At 40.1% G+C, this 17,168-nt stretch overlaps 1 protein-coding gene across 1 annotated transcript; it reads right to left on the reverse strand.

Moving 5' to 3' along the window:
- Positions 1-13,907: 13,907 nt before the first annotated feature.
- Positions 13,908-16,867, reverse strand: LOC143209808 (uncharacterized). Its single transcript, XM_076425970.1, has 4 exons — positions 14,970-16,867; positions 14,485-14,727; positions 14,241-14,425; positions 13,908-13,942 (listed from the first exon to the last, which is right to left on the reverse strand). Exons 1-4 carry the CDS (start codon positions 16,865-16,867, stop codon positions 13,908-13,910), a joined length of 2,361 nt encoding a protein of 786 aa, XP_076282085.1.
- Positions 16,868-17,168: the final 301 nt, after the last annotated feature.

Consider the following 17,168-nt stretch of genomic DNA (forward strand, 5'->3'; position numbering starts at 1 on the left):
TGCAAGTATGAGAAATTGGAATAGAAACTCCGACCCGACAAACACGATCACGATGTATTCGAGCTTATGTCAGATTCGACGATTCTTCGCTTCAGCAGTGTATTTCTGTGCGGAATCGCTGTTTCGCGTGCCAGATCAGTGCATTTGAATGCAAATATGCGAAATTGGCACAGAAACTCCGACCCGGCAAGCACGATCACAATTTATTCGAGCTTATGTCAGATTCGACGATTCTTCGTTTCAGAAGTGTATTTCTGTGCGGAATCGCTGTTTCGCGTGCTAGATCAGTGCATTTGCATACAAATATGCGAAATTGGCACGGAAACTCCGACCCGGCAAGCACGATCCCGATTTATTCGAGCTTATATCAGATTCGACGATTCTTCGTTTCAGAAGTGTATTTCTGTGCGGAATCGCTGTTTCGCGTGCTAGATCAGTGCATTTGCATGCAAATATGCGAAATTGGCACAGAAACTACGACCCGGCAAGCACGATCACGATTTATTCGAGCTTATGTCAGATTCGACGATTCTTCGTTTCAGAAGTGTATTTCTGTGCGGAATCGCTGTTTCGCGTGCTAGATTAGTGCATTTGCATGCAAATACGTGAAATTGGCACAGAAACTCCGACCCGGCAAGAACGATCACGATTTATTCGAGCTTATGTCAGATTCGAAGATTCTTCGCTTCCGAAGTGTATTTCTGTGCGGAATCGCTGTTTCGCGCGCTAGATCAGTGCATTTGCATGCAAATACGTGAAATTGGCACAGAAACTCCGACCCGGCGCACGATCACAATTTATTCGAGCTTATGTGAGATTCGACGATTCTTCGTTTCAGAAGTGTATTTCTGTGCGGAATCGCTGTTTCGCGTGCTAGATCAGTGCATTTGCATGCAAATACGTGAAATTGGCACAGAAACTCCGACCCGACAAGCACGATCACGATTTATTCGAGCTTATGTCAGATTCGACGATTCTTCGCTTCAGCAGTGTATTTCTGTGCGGAATAGCTGTTTCGCGTGCCAGATCAGTGCATTTGCATGCAAATACGTGAAATTGGCACAGAAACTACGACCCGGCAAACACGATCACGATTTATTCGAGCTTATGTCAGATTCGACGATTCTTCGTTTCACAAGTGTATTTCTGTGCGGAATCGCTGTTTCGCGTGCTAGATCAGTGCATTTGCATGCAAATACGTGAAATTGGCACAGAAACTCCGACCCGGCAAGCACGATCACGATTTATTCGAGCTTATGTCAGATTCGAAGATTCTTCGCTTCCGAAGTGTATTTCTGTGCGGAATCGCTGTTTCGCGCGCTAGATCAGTGCATTTGCATGCAAGTATGAGAAATTGGAATAGAAACTCCGACCCGACAACCACGATCACGATTTATTCGAGCTTATGTCAGATTCGACGATTCTTCGTTTCAGAAGTGTATTTCTGTGCGGAATCGCTGTTTCGCGTGCTAGATCAGTGCATTTGCATGCAAATATGCGAAATTGGCACAGAAACTACGACCCGGCAAGCACGATCACGATTTATTCGAGCTTATGTCAGATTCGACGATTCTTCGTTTCAGAAGTGTATTTCTGTGCGGAATCGCTGTTTCGCGTGCTAGATCAGTGCATTTGCATACAAATATGCGAAATTGGCACGGAAACTCCGACCCGGCAAGCACGATCCCGATTTATTAACTTCCCCATTTTATAGGGAAGTTATTGTAATGACCCAGAAAATCGAAAATCGATTTTTTAGCAGATCTACACGTTTCAAGGTCATTGCAGACATATTAGACTATTTTCAGCAAAATGTTCGTATATGTGTGTGTCTGTCTGTCTGTGTGTGTGTGTGTGTGTGTGTGTGTGTGTGTGCGTATGGCCGTTTCTATGTAATCAAATTTTTCGTTAACGTTTTCAGAAAAAGTAACAACGCAATCAGGATGATGAATGATGCAATCGATGTGCCCCGCTGTAACTTAGAGCTGATTAGATTTTGGTCCATTTTGGTCAAGTAGTTTTTTAGCTTTTTTAGTTTTTTTCGAAAGAAGTTCATTCAACAATGCAATTTATTCGAGAGAACGGAAAGTTTCCACCGAAGAAACAAACGTAATTATACAAAAAATTTTTTTTTCAATTTTTTTTGTCTTACGACGAATTTTACGCTTACAATAATTGTAAATTATCCCAATGCAAGAGTGAGTTAATCATCTCTACTGCCGAGAATACATTTTCGAAGAATATCGATGAAAGTACAAAAAAAATGTATATTACAATCTTTAAAAACACAATCAGTTCAAAACGAATTATTAACTGAGATTAAATTGAAAATTAATATAAACTATATGATAATTATTAATAACATTGATGTTAAAAACGGATTGGTTAATGGAGCACACATGCGGAATATTAAAATTTATTACTTTTCAAGAAAATACTAAAATTCCGTCTATATTTTGGTTAGATTTTCAATTGGCCAGAGTAGGAGGGAAAGTAAGAACTCGTTATCGTGATTATATGAAAAATGCCAATATTGATCATTTAGCACCAATAATAAAAATATCGAATCAAGTAAATATGTCGAGAGAGGAAAAATATCAAATCACACGTAGTCAATTTCCAGTGGTTCCTGCTGAAGCGATTACGATTCATAAAAGTCAGGGACAAACATACGAGAAAGTATGTTTGGATTATAAAAAATCAGAAAGGCGAACTTTACAAATTTTGTATGTAGCACTGAGCAGAGTTTCAAAATTGAGCGCGGTTTATATATCTTGGGACAATTTAAATTAACAGTATCGAAGAAAACCAAGATCAATACTGCAAACCCGGATAATGAGGAGTTGTATCGTTTGCGAAAAACTAATTAAGACAATTTATTTTGCAACATTAGTATGCTATAACAAGGAACCAAGCGAGCAATGAGACTGCGATGTTCGTTTAATGCGACGCCATATAGCAAACATTTTGATAAGTAGAAAACTATTGAATTTCCCTGAAAACGTATAATCTTCTTAAAACGTACACTTAATAATGATAATAATATACTGCAACTAACGAATCGGGAAGTTCTTTGTGTGGCTCGTGGAGAGTCACACACCAAATAACATCCGTACCACTAACCCTCTCGCGAGCTCGCAAAGCGAGCGAGCTACGACAACCCTACTTGCGAAGCTCGCGAAGCGAGCGAGCAACATCACCCCTCTAGTTCGAGCTTATATCAGATTCGACGATTCTTCGTTTCAGAAGTGTATTTCTGTGCGGAATCGTTGTTTCGCGTGCTAGATCAGTGCATTTGCATGCAAATATGCGAAATTGGCACAGAAACTCCGACCCGGCAAGCACGATCATGATTTATTCGAGCTAATGTCAGATTCGACGATTCTTCGTTTCAGAAGTTTATTTCTGTGCGGAATCGCTGTTTCGCGCGCTAGATCAGTGCATTTGCATGCAAATATGCGAAATTGGCACAGAAACTCCGACCCGGCAAGCACGATCACGATTTATTCGAGCTTATGTCAGATTCGACGATTCTTCGTTTCAGAAGTGTATTTCTGTGCAGAATCGCTGTTTCGCGTGCTAGATCAGTGCATTTGCATGCAAATACGCGAAATTGGCACAGAAACTTCGACCCGGCAAACACGATCACGATTTAGTCGAACTTATATCAGATTCGACGATTCTTCGTTTCAGAAGTGTATTTCTGTGCGGAATCGCTGTTTCGCGCGCTAGATCAGTGCATTTGCATGCAAGTATGAAAAATTGGAATAGATACTCCTTTTCGGCAAGCACGATCACAAATTATTCGAGCTTATGTCAGATTCGACGATTCTTCGTTTCAGAAGTGTATTTCTGTGCGGAATCGCTGTTTCGCGCGCTAGGTCAGTGCATTTGCATGCAAGTATGTGAAATTGGAATAGAAACTCCGACCCGGCAAGCACGATCACGATTTATTCAAGCTAATGTCAGATTCGACGTTTCTTCGTTTCAGAAGTGTATTGCTGTGCGGAATCGCTGTTTCGCGTGCTAGATCAGTGCATTTGCATGCAAATATGCGAAATTGGCACAGAAACTTCGACCCGGCAAACACGATCACGATTTAGTCGAGCTTATATCAGATTCGACGATTTTTCGTTTCAGAAGTGTATTTCTGTGCGGAATCGCTGTTTCGCGGACTAGATCAGTGCATTTGCATGCAAGTATGTGAAATTGGAATAGAAACTCCGACTCGGCAAGCACGATCACAAATTATTCGAGCTAATGTCAGATTCGACGATTCTTCGTTTCAGAAGTGTATTGCTGTGCGGAATCGCTGTTTCGCGTGCTAGATCAGTGCATTTGCATGCAACTATGCGAAATTGGAATAGAAACTCCGACCCGGCAAGCACCATCACGATTTATTCGAGCTTATGTTAGATTCGACGATTCTTCGCTTCAGAAGTAGAGTGCTGTAACTTTCCTTCGAAGGTCGAAGATTTCGAAGCTTCGTTTTCAGAAACTTCAATTTTTCGATGTTCCGAAGTTTCGAAGTTTCTGAAAATTCGAAGGCGATGAGAATCGACATATCGAATTTCAAACCTCCGTAGTAAATTATTAGAAGATTTGAAAAAATAGTCGTCGGTGAAGAGTTTACCTACCTGAATTTGGATTCGCGCTTATTCTTGCGCACGGAAGGTTTTACCGGTTTTACGACGCGGCGGAACGTATTTATATTGTGTACACTAAACTAATTTAGGAGACTGTGCTTCTTGAGGGTTCCGGAGTACGTGTCACGCAGTTCTCTTTTATATGGAGCATTCTTTGCATGGGAAAAACTGAAAAATACCGGCATTTATTTCGGTTTCTGTAGAATAACGGTTATACCAAAATCTGTATTTTAACCTTTGCAAGGTAATGTGGGGTCTCAGAGACCCCGGCTTCAGATTTTTTGCACATTTTAGCACAATTAGAAGGTTCCTCAACCAATGCATTCAACTTAGCCTCCCGGGATCAACAGACTGTATCGTAAAGTCGCAGTGCCGAAGGTTTATGTAAGAAGTAAGTATCTGGAAAACACAAGAGACTCGGTCACCCCCATCCTTGGGGAGGGCCCAAAAGGGCGGCCCTACTAGTATAGACGGCACCAAGTATTGCCCTAACAGCAGTTGTATAAATGAACTTAATTAGGTGTTTATCATGTTTTTTGAATGTGTGCCCGTCAAGCACATTGCGCCAGAACTCGGTGGCCCAGATATTGCGCCAGACGGAAGGTTCAGAACTAAGAACCTCTCTTTGGAGTCAAAGTGTCTCCCGTATTTTTCCTACGGGAAACTTTCCTCCTGTACTTAAAAAGTACAGGAATTTTGTATTTCAAAAAAATTTACATTAAAAAGTTAGAAATATGGTATTTATGATCCTACTGTAACTCGCATATAACCGGGTTACGAGAACCGAACCGGGTTCGGGTTCGGGTTCGGGTTAGGATTCGCATCCCTGATGTGCGGTGTTCCGATTTAATGTAGCACATTTTAGAAAATGAGCATTCACACGATGTTCCCAGTTAACGGGTAAGAGGCGAAAAGTTGAATCTGCGCGAATGAAGACGCTCATTTTCTAAAATGCGTTACAATGTAAAACGCTTACATTGGCGATGCGAAATTTTGGACGTAGTTGTTCGCAGTGCAAACCCGCTATTTATATGTTTTCGTTGCTATTCGCGAACAAAAATCAACAACCAGGTTGTTAAGCGTGATTGTCTTTTCGCGCGCTCCCCTCGCGTTGCTTCCCCGCGTGATTACCTGCAAATTACCTTCGAGAAGCTTCTAGAAGCTTGTCGTTCCGCGTTTTGTTTTACATTTTCTTCTCAAATTTTCTATACATGCTACATTCTTTCAAACCATATCCGACTTTGTACTGTACTATAGATACTGACCGCGATCGTTAGACGGTCAATTTCGCGTGTTATTACGATTTCCCCGTAACAAGCTAGTGAGCGAATTGTGTAGTGCCGGAAATATTCAACGTATACATTTGTTAATTATTAAGCAAATAAGAAAGGTAAGTGTAATATTTTCAAGCATTTATAATCGGGTCATTCCACGCGAAAACGGACCCTATTTGGCGTAAAATTTCGAATTTCGTTCAAATGCATATTTGTTTTAGTCTTTAGTGACGTATGAATGAATCTCAAAGAATTTTTCGATATCTTGAAACTGGTTGATTTTACAGACGTGTAAAAACACGTGTCATTCAATTTCATTGAGTCATAGGTCTAGAACTATCAAACCGATAAAAACGAGTCTTTGCGAACTTGTAGTCAAAACTTAAGAGTATCTACTGAAAATATTGTTATCAGAAAAAATGTTTCTTTTCACCATTTATTTTGCAATTGTTTTAAACAAATGTCGTGTTTTCATAGCAGGCCACTTTTTAAAAAATTGAGAAAATGGAGATATAGTCCAAAGTGTTTCCCTTACGGACCTGTTATTAAAAAGATGGACATTTGAAAATTGACGAAATTAAAATTATTTCAAGCAAACGCTGCACCGCGATATACAGCCATGGACACGGACAGCCGAACACAGTGGGCTGGATCGTGACATTTTACTATAACTCTTGAACCATAAGAGATACCGAGATGAAATTTGCACTAAAATTCATTAAAACATGATTCTTATCCACTGATAATTCTCGTATCAAATATATATTTTCTGTAACCATTTTTTAATTAATTGTTTAAATGTTGTTGTCTTAAAATATAATTTAAAATTGTTCATTTGTTACTTTGTAACAGACCTGTACCGTACAGGCCTGTTACTATACAGAACGTAAACCGGATCAAACCGGTTACGACCAAACCGAGATCAACCGTCGTTCAGTTCTTGGAACAAACCGCCGTACCCCCGTCGTCGCGCCGAGACGGACCGCGTCGCGCCACCCCCGCGCCTAGAAACAGTCCGCGAATCACCGCATCGCGCTACCACTCCCACCACTATTCGCGAGCTATAAAAGCCGCCACGGCGAGAGCTCGAGCGGATTCGTGATCCAGAGAGCACGGCGTGTCGCCACTCTCTTCCTCGGCCACGGTGTGTCACCAGCCGAATCCTGATCCTGAGAGTACGGCGTGTCGCCACTCTTTCCCGCAGCCACGGTGTGTCACCTGCTGAATCCTGATCCTGAGAGTACGGCGTGTCGCCACTCTATCCCGCAGCCACGGTGCGTCACCAGCTGAATCCTGAATCCGAGAGCACGGCGTGTCGTCACTCTCTCCCGCAGCCACGGTGTGTCACCGGCTGAATCCTGATCCAGAGAGTACGGCGTGTCGCCACTCTATCCCGCAGCCACGGTGTGTCACCAGCTGAATCCTGATCCAGAAAGTACGGCGTGTCGCCACTCTAACCCGCAGCCACGGTGTGTCACCAGCTGAATCCTGTTCACTTGCATTAGCCTTACATTCCTGTACACCGATAAAGAGTCCGTTCCCGACCGATTTCGCGTCGTAATCGATCTCCAAGCACCGCGATCATCGTAAACATATTTTGCGTCCCGCACTCTCGCGATCGCGGTATAATGAAACTCGCTGGCAGCGAGCGTACGTCAATCTAAAATTCCACGTGTCTTTATTTCTACGCACCCAGTACTTCATAATCCCGACTATTCTCTCCGCCGTATACGAATCATGGCGCGGCGAGCTAATCAGCAACGGAGGGAACCCAGATCCAGATCCAGATCGAGACTCAATCAAGACCGGGAACAAGACCCGTTACAACTTATTTAGTAGTTTTTCAGATAATTATTATCGCCGATGTCTTTGGTTATAAATTTGTATGTATTTCTTGACATTTATTCTTCATATTATGAATATTTCATGAAATAAATTTTTCATAGATCACTAAAGACTACGACAAATTTGAATTTGAACAAAATTCGAAATTTTACGCCAAAAAGTGTCCGTTTGTGGAATGATCCAATAAAATAACATTACTTATCTATATTATGGTAATTATATACAGTTACTAAATAAATGTATGTATTCATTACTTTATTACTGTTCCTTCTTATTGTACAAAATTTATTTTTCAGACATACCTTTCTAATACATTTTTAATTTTATGTAACTTTAGGCAAACATTACATAATGAAAATCTGCGTGTGGAAACATTGTAAAAAGTCTACCGATGGAAAATCTGCAATATGTGAAATCTGTGATACAGAGCTTCAGACATATGGATCTACTACAACGCTGATCGATCATTTAATGAAGATCCATTCAATAGAGTGTCCTAGTAGCAGAAAACGTCAACGCACAGAAGTTACAAGGTAATACTCAAATATTTGATCATGTTTGGGACGGGAAGGTCTAAAAGATCCTACAAGTCTCTTAATCTAAATTAATTAATTATTAATTTTAAAATATTTTTTATATTTAACAGATGAATATATGTATTGTACTATTACAGATCAGCAGAAGATGGATCGGTCATATCAATAGATTCGCCATCGGGATCGGGATCGGGATCGGGATCTTCTACTCAAGAAGATATTGTATTGGATATGGATATGGATACGTTACTCACTAAGCGAGCTCGTCCAACAATATCTAATTCAAATTCAAAATCCGGGTTCATTAATGTAAGGAATAAGCCGTATTTATTTGTAAAATATGACACGCGGATAACCATTCGTTGACATATGTGTTTCTCGCGAAAGCTCGTTTTGATCTGATCTTCTTTTTACAATTCGTTGGCAATTACAATTTTAGAATTCTTCTGTTCCGATTCTCTATTTTATAAATTTAACTATATATAGGGTTATTTGTTAATACACACATGTACATACATATAATACACATACATCATTCGTACTTTAACCCTATAGTTCGGCCATCCTGACAATTAATCGTCCCGATTAATCACACAACTAAATGAAATATAATACAGGTTTTAACATAAATAAGAGTTATAATTTATCCTTAAATTAACTGAGAAACACGAATTGAATTAAATTAAAACAAGATTTAAATATCTAAGGATACAAATACAACATAACGAAAACAATGATTAGATGCCTCCCATGTCCCTCTATACGGAGTTCTGGATAATTGAAATCCATCAATATCTTTCAATAAATATCGATCATTTCTAAATATACGTTCTATCTCATAAGGTCCTTTAAATTTTGGTATCATTTTTGCTGAAACACCCAATGAATTATCGAAATTCCTTATCATAACTTTGTCTCCAATTTTATATTTTTTTGCAGGCTTGTGCTTTCGGTCAAATATACGCTTATTTAATTTCTGATTCTTTAAAATTTTTTCTCTGGCTTGCTCGCGTAACTCCGATACTTCTCGGCGTGGTACATTAATTAGTTCGCTTAATTCTAGCGCATCTCGCAACTCATCAATTATTCTTCCACGCTGTCGTACGCCAAACAGTAACACGCTAGGACACTCATTTGTTGTCTTTGATATCGTATTATTACAGGCGAACTCGACGTCTTTTAAAACATTAGGCCAAGAAGAATTAATTTCGTCGGTTATTTTGGCAATCATCGGTAATATTGTCCGATTTACTCTTTCTGCTTGACCATTAGCTTGCGGAGAGGCAGTGGCTATCTTTATATGTTGTACATTATATTCTTTTACAAAATCGTCAAATTCTTTAGACGTAAAGCATGTTCCACGATCAGATACGATCTGTAGTGGTCGACTATACCCAGACAGCCAAAATCCTTGATTGTGTCCAGGCCACAAATGCGCGTGAGGGCTCGTAGTGTTCCCTGGACACAATCTTGGCACATGATGTCGTTGCCACAATCCGGGATATCGTGCCCAGTTTAACGATCGGGCCGTTGTAAGAGGGCAGCACATAGCCGCACTAACTCTGGGTCATTCCATGCCGAATCGATCACTTTTTGCAGGCACCATCACCGATTTTGTTCTAACTGAAATATGTTGTAGTCCATGCGAAATTAGGGGGGGGGGGTTTAAGTCATCATTTTGCCGGTTTCGAATTTTTTTAGAAATGGCAGGCCTTCAAAGTTTTCAATTTTTGCCCATTTCGGCGAAAACGGGCCTCACTTACGAATTTTTATCTCAAGAACGGTTTGTCCGATTGAGCTAAATTTTTTTTTGTTTTATTCGGAAAGGATTGGGCTATTACAAAATAATTTTTTCAACCTCGACAATCAACTTTATAATGTCAAAAATTTAAACAAATTCTTCTTTTGCGTTTTTTTCGATGATGGGGCGGAGTGATTTAAATTTTGAAAAAAATATGGTTATATTTCTTGAAGTTTCCCCTTTAAAATGAGCCCTTGAACAAGATGGTATCTTTCAAATTGGCGTTACAATGAGCTGGTAAAGAACGCCGTGTACCTTAGTCGTATACAGTCTAGTGGCATTTTCTTGAGACCAGCGATATACATACATACATATATGTATAGACAACGGACCATAATAGCCGTGCGCTCGACTCGCCCCTACCTGAAACGGAGGTACACGGCGTCCTTTACCAGCTCATTGTAACGCCAATTTGAAAGATACCATCTTGTTCAATGGCTCATTTTAAAGGGGAAACTTCAAGGAATATAACCATATTTTTTTCAAAATTTAAATCATTCCGCCCCATCATCGAAAAAAACGCAAAAGAAGAATTTGTTTAACTTTTTCGATATTATAAAGTTGATTGTCGAGGTTGAAAAAATTATTTTGTAATAGCCCAATCCTTTCCGAATAAAACAAAAAAAAATTTAGCTCAATCGGACAAACCGTTCTTGAGATAAAAATTCGTAAGTGAGGCCCGTTTTCGCCGAAATGGGCAAAAACTGAAAACTTTGAAGGCCTGCCATTTCTAAAAAAATTCGAAACCGGCAAAATGATGACTTAAACCCCCCCCCCCTAATTTCGCATGGACTACAACATATTTCAGTTAGAACAAAATCGGCAATGTTGCCTGCAAAAAGTGATCGATTCGGCATGGCATGACCCCTCTTCCTTTTTACTTATTTTGTACGCATTCAAGGCGGGAAAATTAAATGATAGATTTTATTTATTGTAGTATTTGTAGTAGTTTTCCTAGACTGCGGATCTTTATGCAAAATAAAAATTGTCTGCATCGATTGCAAGAGATAGAAACTAAATTGAATGTTACTTTTTTATGCAAAAAAAAGTTCTCGTCATAAAAGCTACATTTATTTTATAATGCTCATATAAATATTCATCAGAAACGAATCAAATTTTATTTCATTTAAAAAGAAAGGCGTGACAATCTTATTTGTTAGAGTTAAAATCTCTTTAAGAGTCTGACTCGTTAAAATACAAAAATTTTGAATTTCATCTACTCAATTTTACTTAACTGTTAACTTAACTTTACGCCGCAGGGGGTTGGTGAAGGGACTCTACTAAACTCTAACAAATAAGATTGTCACGCCTTTCTTTTTAAATGAAATAAAATTTGATTCGTTTCTAATGAATATTTATATGAGCATTATAAAATAAATGTAGCTTTGATGACGAGAACTTTTTTTTGCATAAAAAAGTAACATTCAATTTAGTTTCTATCTCTTGCAATCGATGCAGACAATTTTTATTTTGCATAAAGATCCGCAGTCTAGGAAAACTACTACAAATACTACAATAAATAAAATCTATCATTTAATTTTCCCGCCTCGAATGCGTACAAAATAAGTAAAAAGGAAGAGTTAGTTGTAGGGATTATGGCGCTCGTGTCGCCATTCCCCTAGGTCGCGCCTAGGGAGATCACCGATAGGGAGTTGGCGGTCCTACTCCAAACCGTCTCTCGTAGCGACCGTTATGCTAGGCATCCCTAGCAGTTCAAAATAGTCAGTTCGTAGAGTCAGACGTATTGAACACCAATATCCAGTCGTACTGTGTTTTGAGGCTTACCTCTTTTTGTAATATATTCTCCGTCGTACGGTTACGACGGACGTCACTACCGGGTGAATAAAATATTATTAAATGGTTCTCGTTGAACTACAAATTCTGCAGTGAATTTTATCTCCAAGTCCTAACCACGTGTTGCAAGTAAAACGTAGAGTAGGCTACGTTCTTCGGTACCTTCCCCGAAGCTTCTGATTCTCTCCGAGAGTATCCATCTACATCCATCCTACATAGTGCGGCTATGTGCTGCCCTCTTACAACGGCCCGATCGTTAAACTGGGCACGATATCCCGGATTGTGGCAACGACATCATGTGCCAAGATTGTGTCCAGGGAACACTACGAGCCCTCACGCGCATTTGTGGCTTCGGCCCGCTTGGTTGTCTGGGTATTGTTCAAAATATGTTTTCAAATATTTTATGGCTTCTGACGAATTAGTTGTTTTGGTCGCATACAATTTCACGAATTTAGAAAACGCATCTACAATTACATAAATGTGACGGTTTTTTCCCGTACCTGATCTAGAAACTGGGGTTAAATGATCTATATGTAATGTATCAAACGGTACGTTGCCTTTCGGTATATTATACAACGATCCTTCCGATTTCCCCGTGTTTGGTGAGAATGCGATTTTAAACAATTCTTTATGTGTTTTTCTACTTTGCATTTCATTTCCGGAAACCAATAGCTGTTTAATATGTTTCGCATGGTCTTTTCTATTCCGACATGACTCATTTCATTATGATATTTGTGTATTATACTTGTTTCCAATGCCGAAGGAACATAAAACAATGCTTGATTTTTGTATTTTTTATAAACTAAACCATTCCTCATGTTCGATCGCGGAACTGCCGATTTCAAAATGTTCGATTGTAGAGAAATGGGTTCGCGATTGTTCGAATGTTGTCCGCCAAACTAATCTTAGACAACTATTTCAAATTAAATAACGGATCGTGTGGACAAGGAATTGACTGGAGGAATCGCGTTTCGTTCGAGATCTGTTGGTGAACTCGTCAGTAAGGCTAATCCAACAGATCCTGCCTTAGACGCGCGCAGATCAAACCGTGTTGATCTGTATTGTAGTGAAATGTGCTGATCGTGTATGCAGCAATCACGTGAGACGCTCAAGCAAGACTGGTCAGTGTTACTCGTTCAGAGATTCGGAAACGAACTGCTGAAAGTACTGGACGTTGGTCTTAGCGAGAGGTCGGTTAGGCTCCTCGTGGGTGGAGAGGTTGACCTTAGACGAGGAAAGGGAAGTAGAATCTATTGTAATGAGGGAAAGAACTGTCCGGGTTGGTTCAGTCAACTCGTCGTTTACCAATCAGGACACCCTTAATTGTTCAAACTTCCTTCCATGGTGACTGAGAGGCTGGTCTAGTCGGAAGGAAGAGTGGGGTGCTACCTGGTATGAAGGCAAGAGCGGTAATTGACGTCGCTCGACGGTTGACTGTCGCCCCTTGACCGTATCCTTAAAGAATTGAATGTTTAACCTTGGACTGAGCTTAGCGAACGCGGGCGTACACATCTGGGGTTACACATCTGGGGTTGTAATTTATGACGGCGAGGGTTCTTTAGAGTTGTATCTTGAGTGACCGTGAATATTCTTAGCCCGGGACAAAGTAAGTATTCCGAGAATTGCCGGATGTACAAAATAACATTTGGCCGTACCTGAGTGACCGTAGCATAAATAATCTTCTAATCCGAAAAACGGTTGGTAACGGCTATATCATAAATAAAATACGAAGTCGACCCTTAAGCTCTTTATTTCGCGCGGCAGTACGGTTCACTGCAGATGCCATGGTTCTTTATGTTTAAAGGAGAATTTCCGTTAACGAATTTCTTGCGAGGAAAAACATTTCTTTGTGTAGGACTACGATCCGTTGCGACGGAACACCTCATTTCGTAGAATTTATTCTCTGCCTGTTCTAACTCGGTATGAATTTTCATTATCATTGGATCGTCTTTTTGGCATAACGCGAGGTTACGATCGAAAGAATTATCCTCTATTACGAGTACTTGCCTACTTAAAGCATCGACGTGTGGCATTCGGGCTCCTGATCTATGCTCCAACGTATAATCGTAATTTTCTAATTCTAAAACCCAACGCGCGATCCGTGGGTTTGTTTCTTTTTTATTCAATGTGAGGCTTAGAGCCTGACAATCAGTGATTATTTTAAATTTTACTCCAAGTAAATGTGTACGAAAACGACGTAACGCATAAATTATTGCCAGACTTTCTAATTTGAAGCTGTGGTATTTCGATTCGGTCTCTGTCGTTCTTTTCGAAAAATAAAATACTGGGTGTAACTTTTTATCTATCTTTTTCTGTAGCAAGATCGCACCAAACCCCGTTGTACTTGCATCGCAGTGTAATTGAGTTTCATCTCGTGGGGAATATATACTTAAAATCTGTGCTTGAAGTAAACGCTCTTTAAGTGATTCGAACGCCTGTTTTTCAATTTCTGTAAATCTAAATTTTATGTCTTTCTTTACTAAATCATAAAGAGGTTTCGCGATGATCGAAAATCCCTCGACAAATTTCCTACAATAGGAACACACAATCCCAGAAATCCTTGAACATCTCGAAGGTTACGAGGGTACGGAAAATTCGCTACCGCTTCGAGGCCTCGTTTGGTCGGACGAATTCCTTCGTCGTTAATTGTATATCCCAAATAATCTAATTTTGTTTGTAAAACATTACACTTGTCAAGTCGTAATTTAAGTTTGTTAGCTACGAGTAGTTTGAAGACGTGTTCTAGTATTTGCAAGTGATGTTCGATCGTTTCTGTCATAATTAAAAAATCGTCTAGATACACCGATATTTCGCCTCTATCAATTTCTTTCCTAAAAATTTGTGTCACAAACCGTTGGAATTTCAGAGGGGCTCCCTTTAACCCAAAAGGCATCCTCGTATACTCGTATTGGCCTAATTGGTGGGCATTTTGATGTGAAAGAAACCGTCTTTTAGATCTAAACTTGTAAAATATTTTTTCCCTCTCAGTAAATCAAGTTGATCTTCTATTAATGGAAGTGGAAAATTATCGCGCGTCGTAATTTTATTCAAGGCTCTAAAATCCACGCATAACCTTGTTTCACCGTTCTTTTTCTTAGTTAATACTATCGGAGAAGCATATTCAGAAGTACTTTCCCTAATGATGCCTTTAGCAAGTAATTCGTCTAAAATATTTCGTAATTTATTTTTCTCGTCATAAGATAGTCTACGTGGAGTGTACGAGAATGGTCTTTCGTCCACGAGTGTTAATTTCATAACGTTGTCTACCGCGGGTTGTGATGGTCTCTGAACGTTAACGTAATATGTGTCAAATAATTCGCGCAGTCGCATTTGAATTTCAGTAGGAATACCTGGATTAATTTTCATGTCCTGCGAAGTCGTTTTACTGTCACTGTCGTGCTTTTCTATTCCTATATTCATGATCTCGTTCACTTCGTCTTTAACAGTCAACGACATTTTTGCTAGTTTTATGAAGTCACGACCTAAAATCATCGGACTTTGCATTGTTCGATCCGGTACTACCCGTAAGAGTACATCGTACTCTGTGTTATCTGAAATAACCGTCGCCTCTGTGTAACCTAAAACATTTAGATTACTGCCATTAATACCGCAAAACCGATTGTCGTGTAAATCAGTTGTCACGCAATCCCTAAGAATGTATCGTTCTTTAATAAAACATATTGGACTTCCCGAATCAATCAACGCATTAACAGAAACACTAAAAATACTGTCCTTGTTTTTAATACGCATCTCCACCTGACGTTGGAAGTCGTCATCGTCGTCTCGTTGTTCTCCCACGTAATTGATGTTGGATGATGAACTGCACTGGTTTGCCTGATGATCAGATTTTCCACATTTGAAGCAGGAGCCTCTTTCCCTCTTCGGCTTCGGGCAATCGTACGCGATGTGTCCTCCCTCGTTACAGTTGTAACACCTTCGCGTACCGGGTTGCTCCATCGGTTTCTTTGTCTTCGGGCAGTTTCGAGCGATGTGTCCATTCTCGTTACATCTCTGCGTACCGGGCTCCATCTGTTTCCGCGTCTGCTGGTCTATCTGCTGCTCCCTGCTTGGCTGCAACACTCTTTCCCGTTGTATAAATGGTCGACGTAACGTCTCCCTTGGTACTGGTACGTTTGCGAATGCCTCTTGTAAAGCCTCGATGGATTCATAACGCTGTATCTTCGATTGTGTACGTAACGTCTCACTCTGTATTCCTTCGATGACATAGGAAATCATTTCGGCTCCTGTTACAGGGACGCGATTACCCAACATTACTTTATCGTGAAGGTAATCTGAGAAGGTTTCACCGGTTCTCCATATCCTTTTCTCAAATTCTCTTCGTAGTACCAGTGGATCAGGCCGTAGACCATACATTTTCTTCATTTCTCGTAGCAGGTCATCAGAGTTTAAATCCACACAATCAATTCTAGAATGATACCACCTTAACACTTTGCCGGTGAGTCTGCTACATAGTAATGCCTTCTTCTCGTGTTGGTCAAGCTCGTACGAGGAGAGCAATGACAGAACCTGTTTCTCCCACTTGTCATAATCTAAATTTTGACCATCATATTCGGCAGCCATACCTTTAAGTTCCTGCCATTTCCTCACCCTGATTCGGACAGGACGATCAGAATCTTGATGATCAGAACCTTGACGATAAGAACCTTGACGATCGGAACGATCTTGCTGCGTCGTCCTTAGCAAGTCAAGTTCTCGTCGTAGCAATTCTGCTTCACGCGCCGCTAAATTCCTTTCTCTTCTTAAAATCTCGATCTCTCGTACCTGATGTGACACGTCTGTTTCCTGGATATCACTCGTGGTAGCCTGCATCTCGGAAATAGGCGGTGTTTCGACTGGGGTTGGTACCGGAATCCCCGCATCCAACAGCCGCTTGATCAATTCGTTTTTCGTCCCCGCAGTAGACAAGCCATTTTCTTTTAGAATTTCTTTAAGCTCAGACACCATAACCATATTTGCAAGATAATTATATCACAACTTAAATCAAATCTCCGCACAAGAGACCGTAACATAAACCGAATGCACTACATAAACCGATACATTTCAAAATTTCCGATCGCGACACGTCACCATAAATACACGTTGTCGAACACGATGGTAATCCCACTTCTGATATTTGTAAGGAATAAGCCGTATTTATTTGTAAAATATGACACGCGGATAACCATTCGTTGACATATGTGTTTCTCGCGAAAGCTCGTTTTGATCTGATCTTCTTTTTACAATTCGTTGGCAATTACAATTTTAGAATTCT

This window comes from Lasioglossum baleicum, chromosome 6, assembly GCF_051020765.1.
Source record: "Lasioglossum baleicum chromosome 6, iyLasBale1, whole genome shotgun sequence".
In the NCBI taxonomy this organism is placed as follows: domain Eukaryota; kingdom Metazoa; phylum Arthropoda; class Insecta; order Hymenoptera; family Halictidae; genus Lasioglossum; species Lasioglossum baleicum.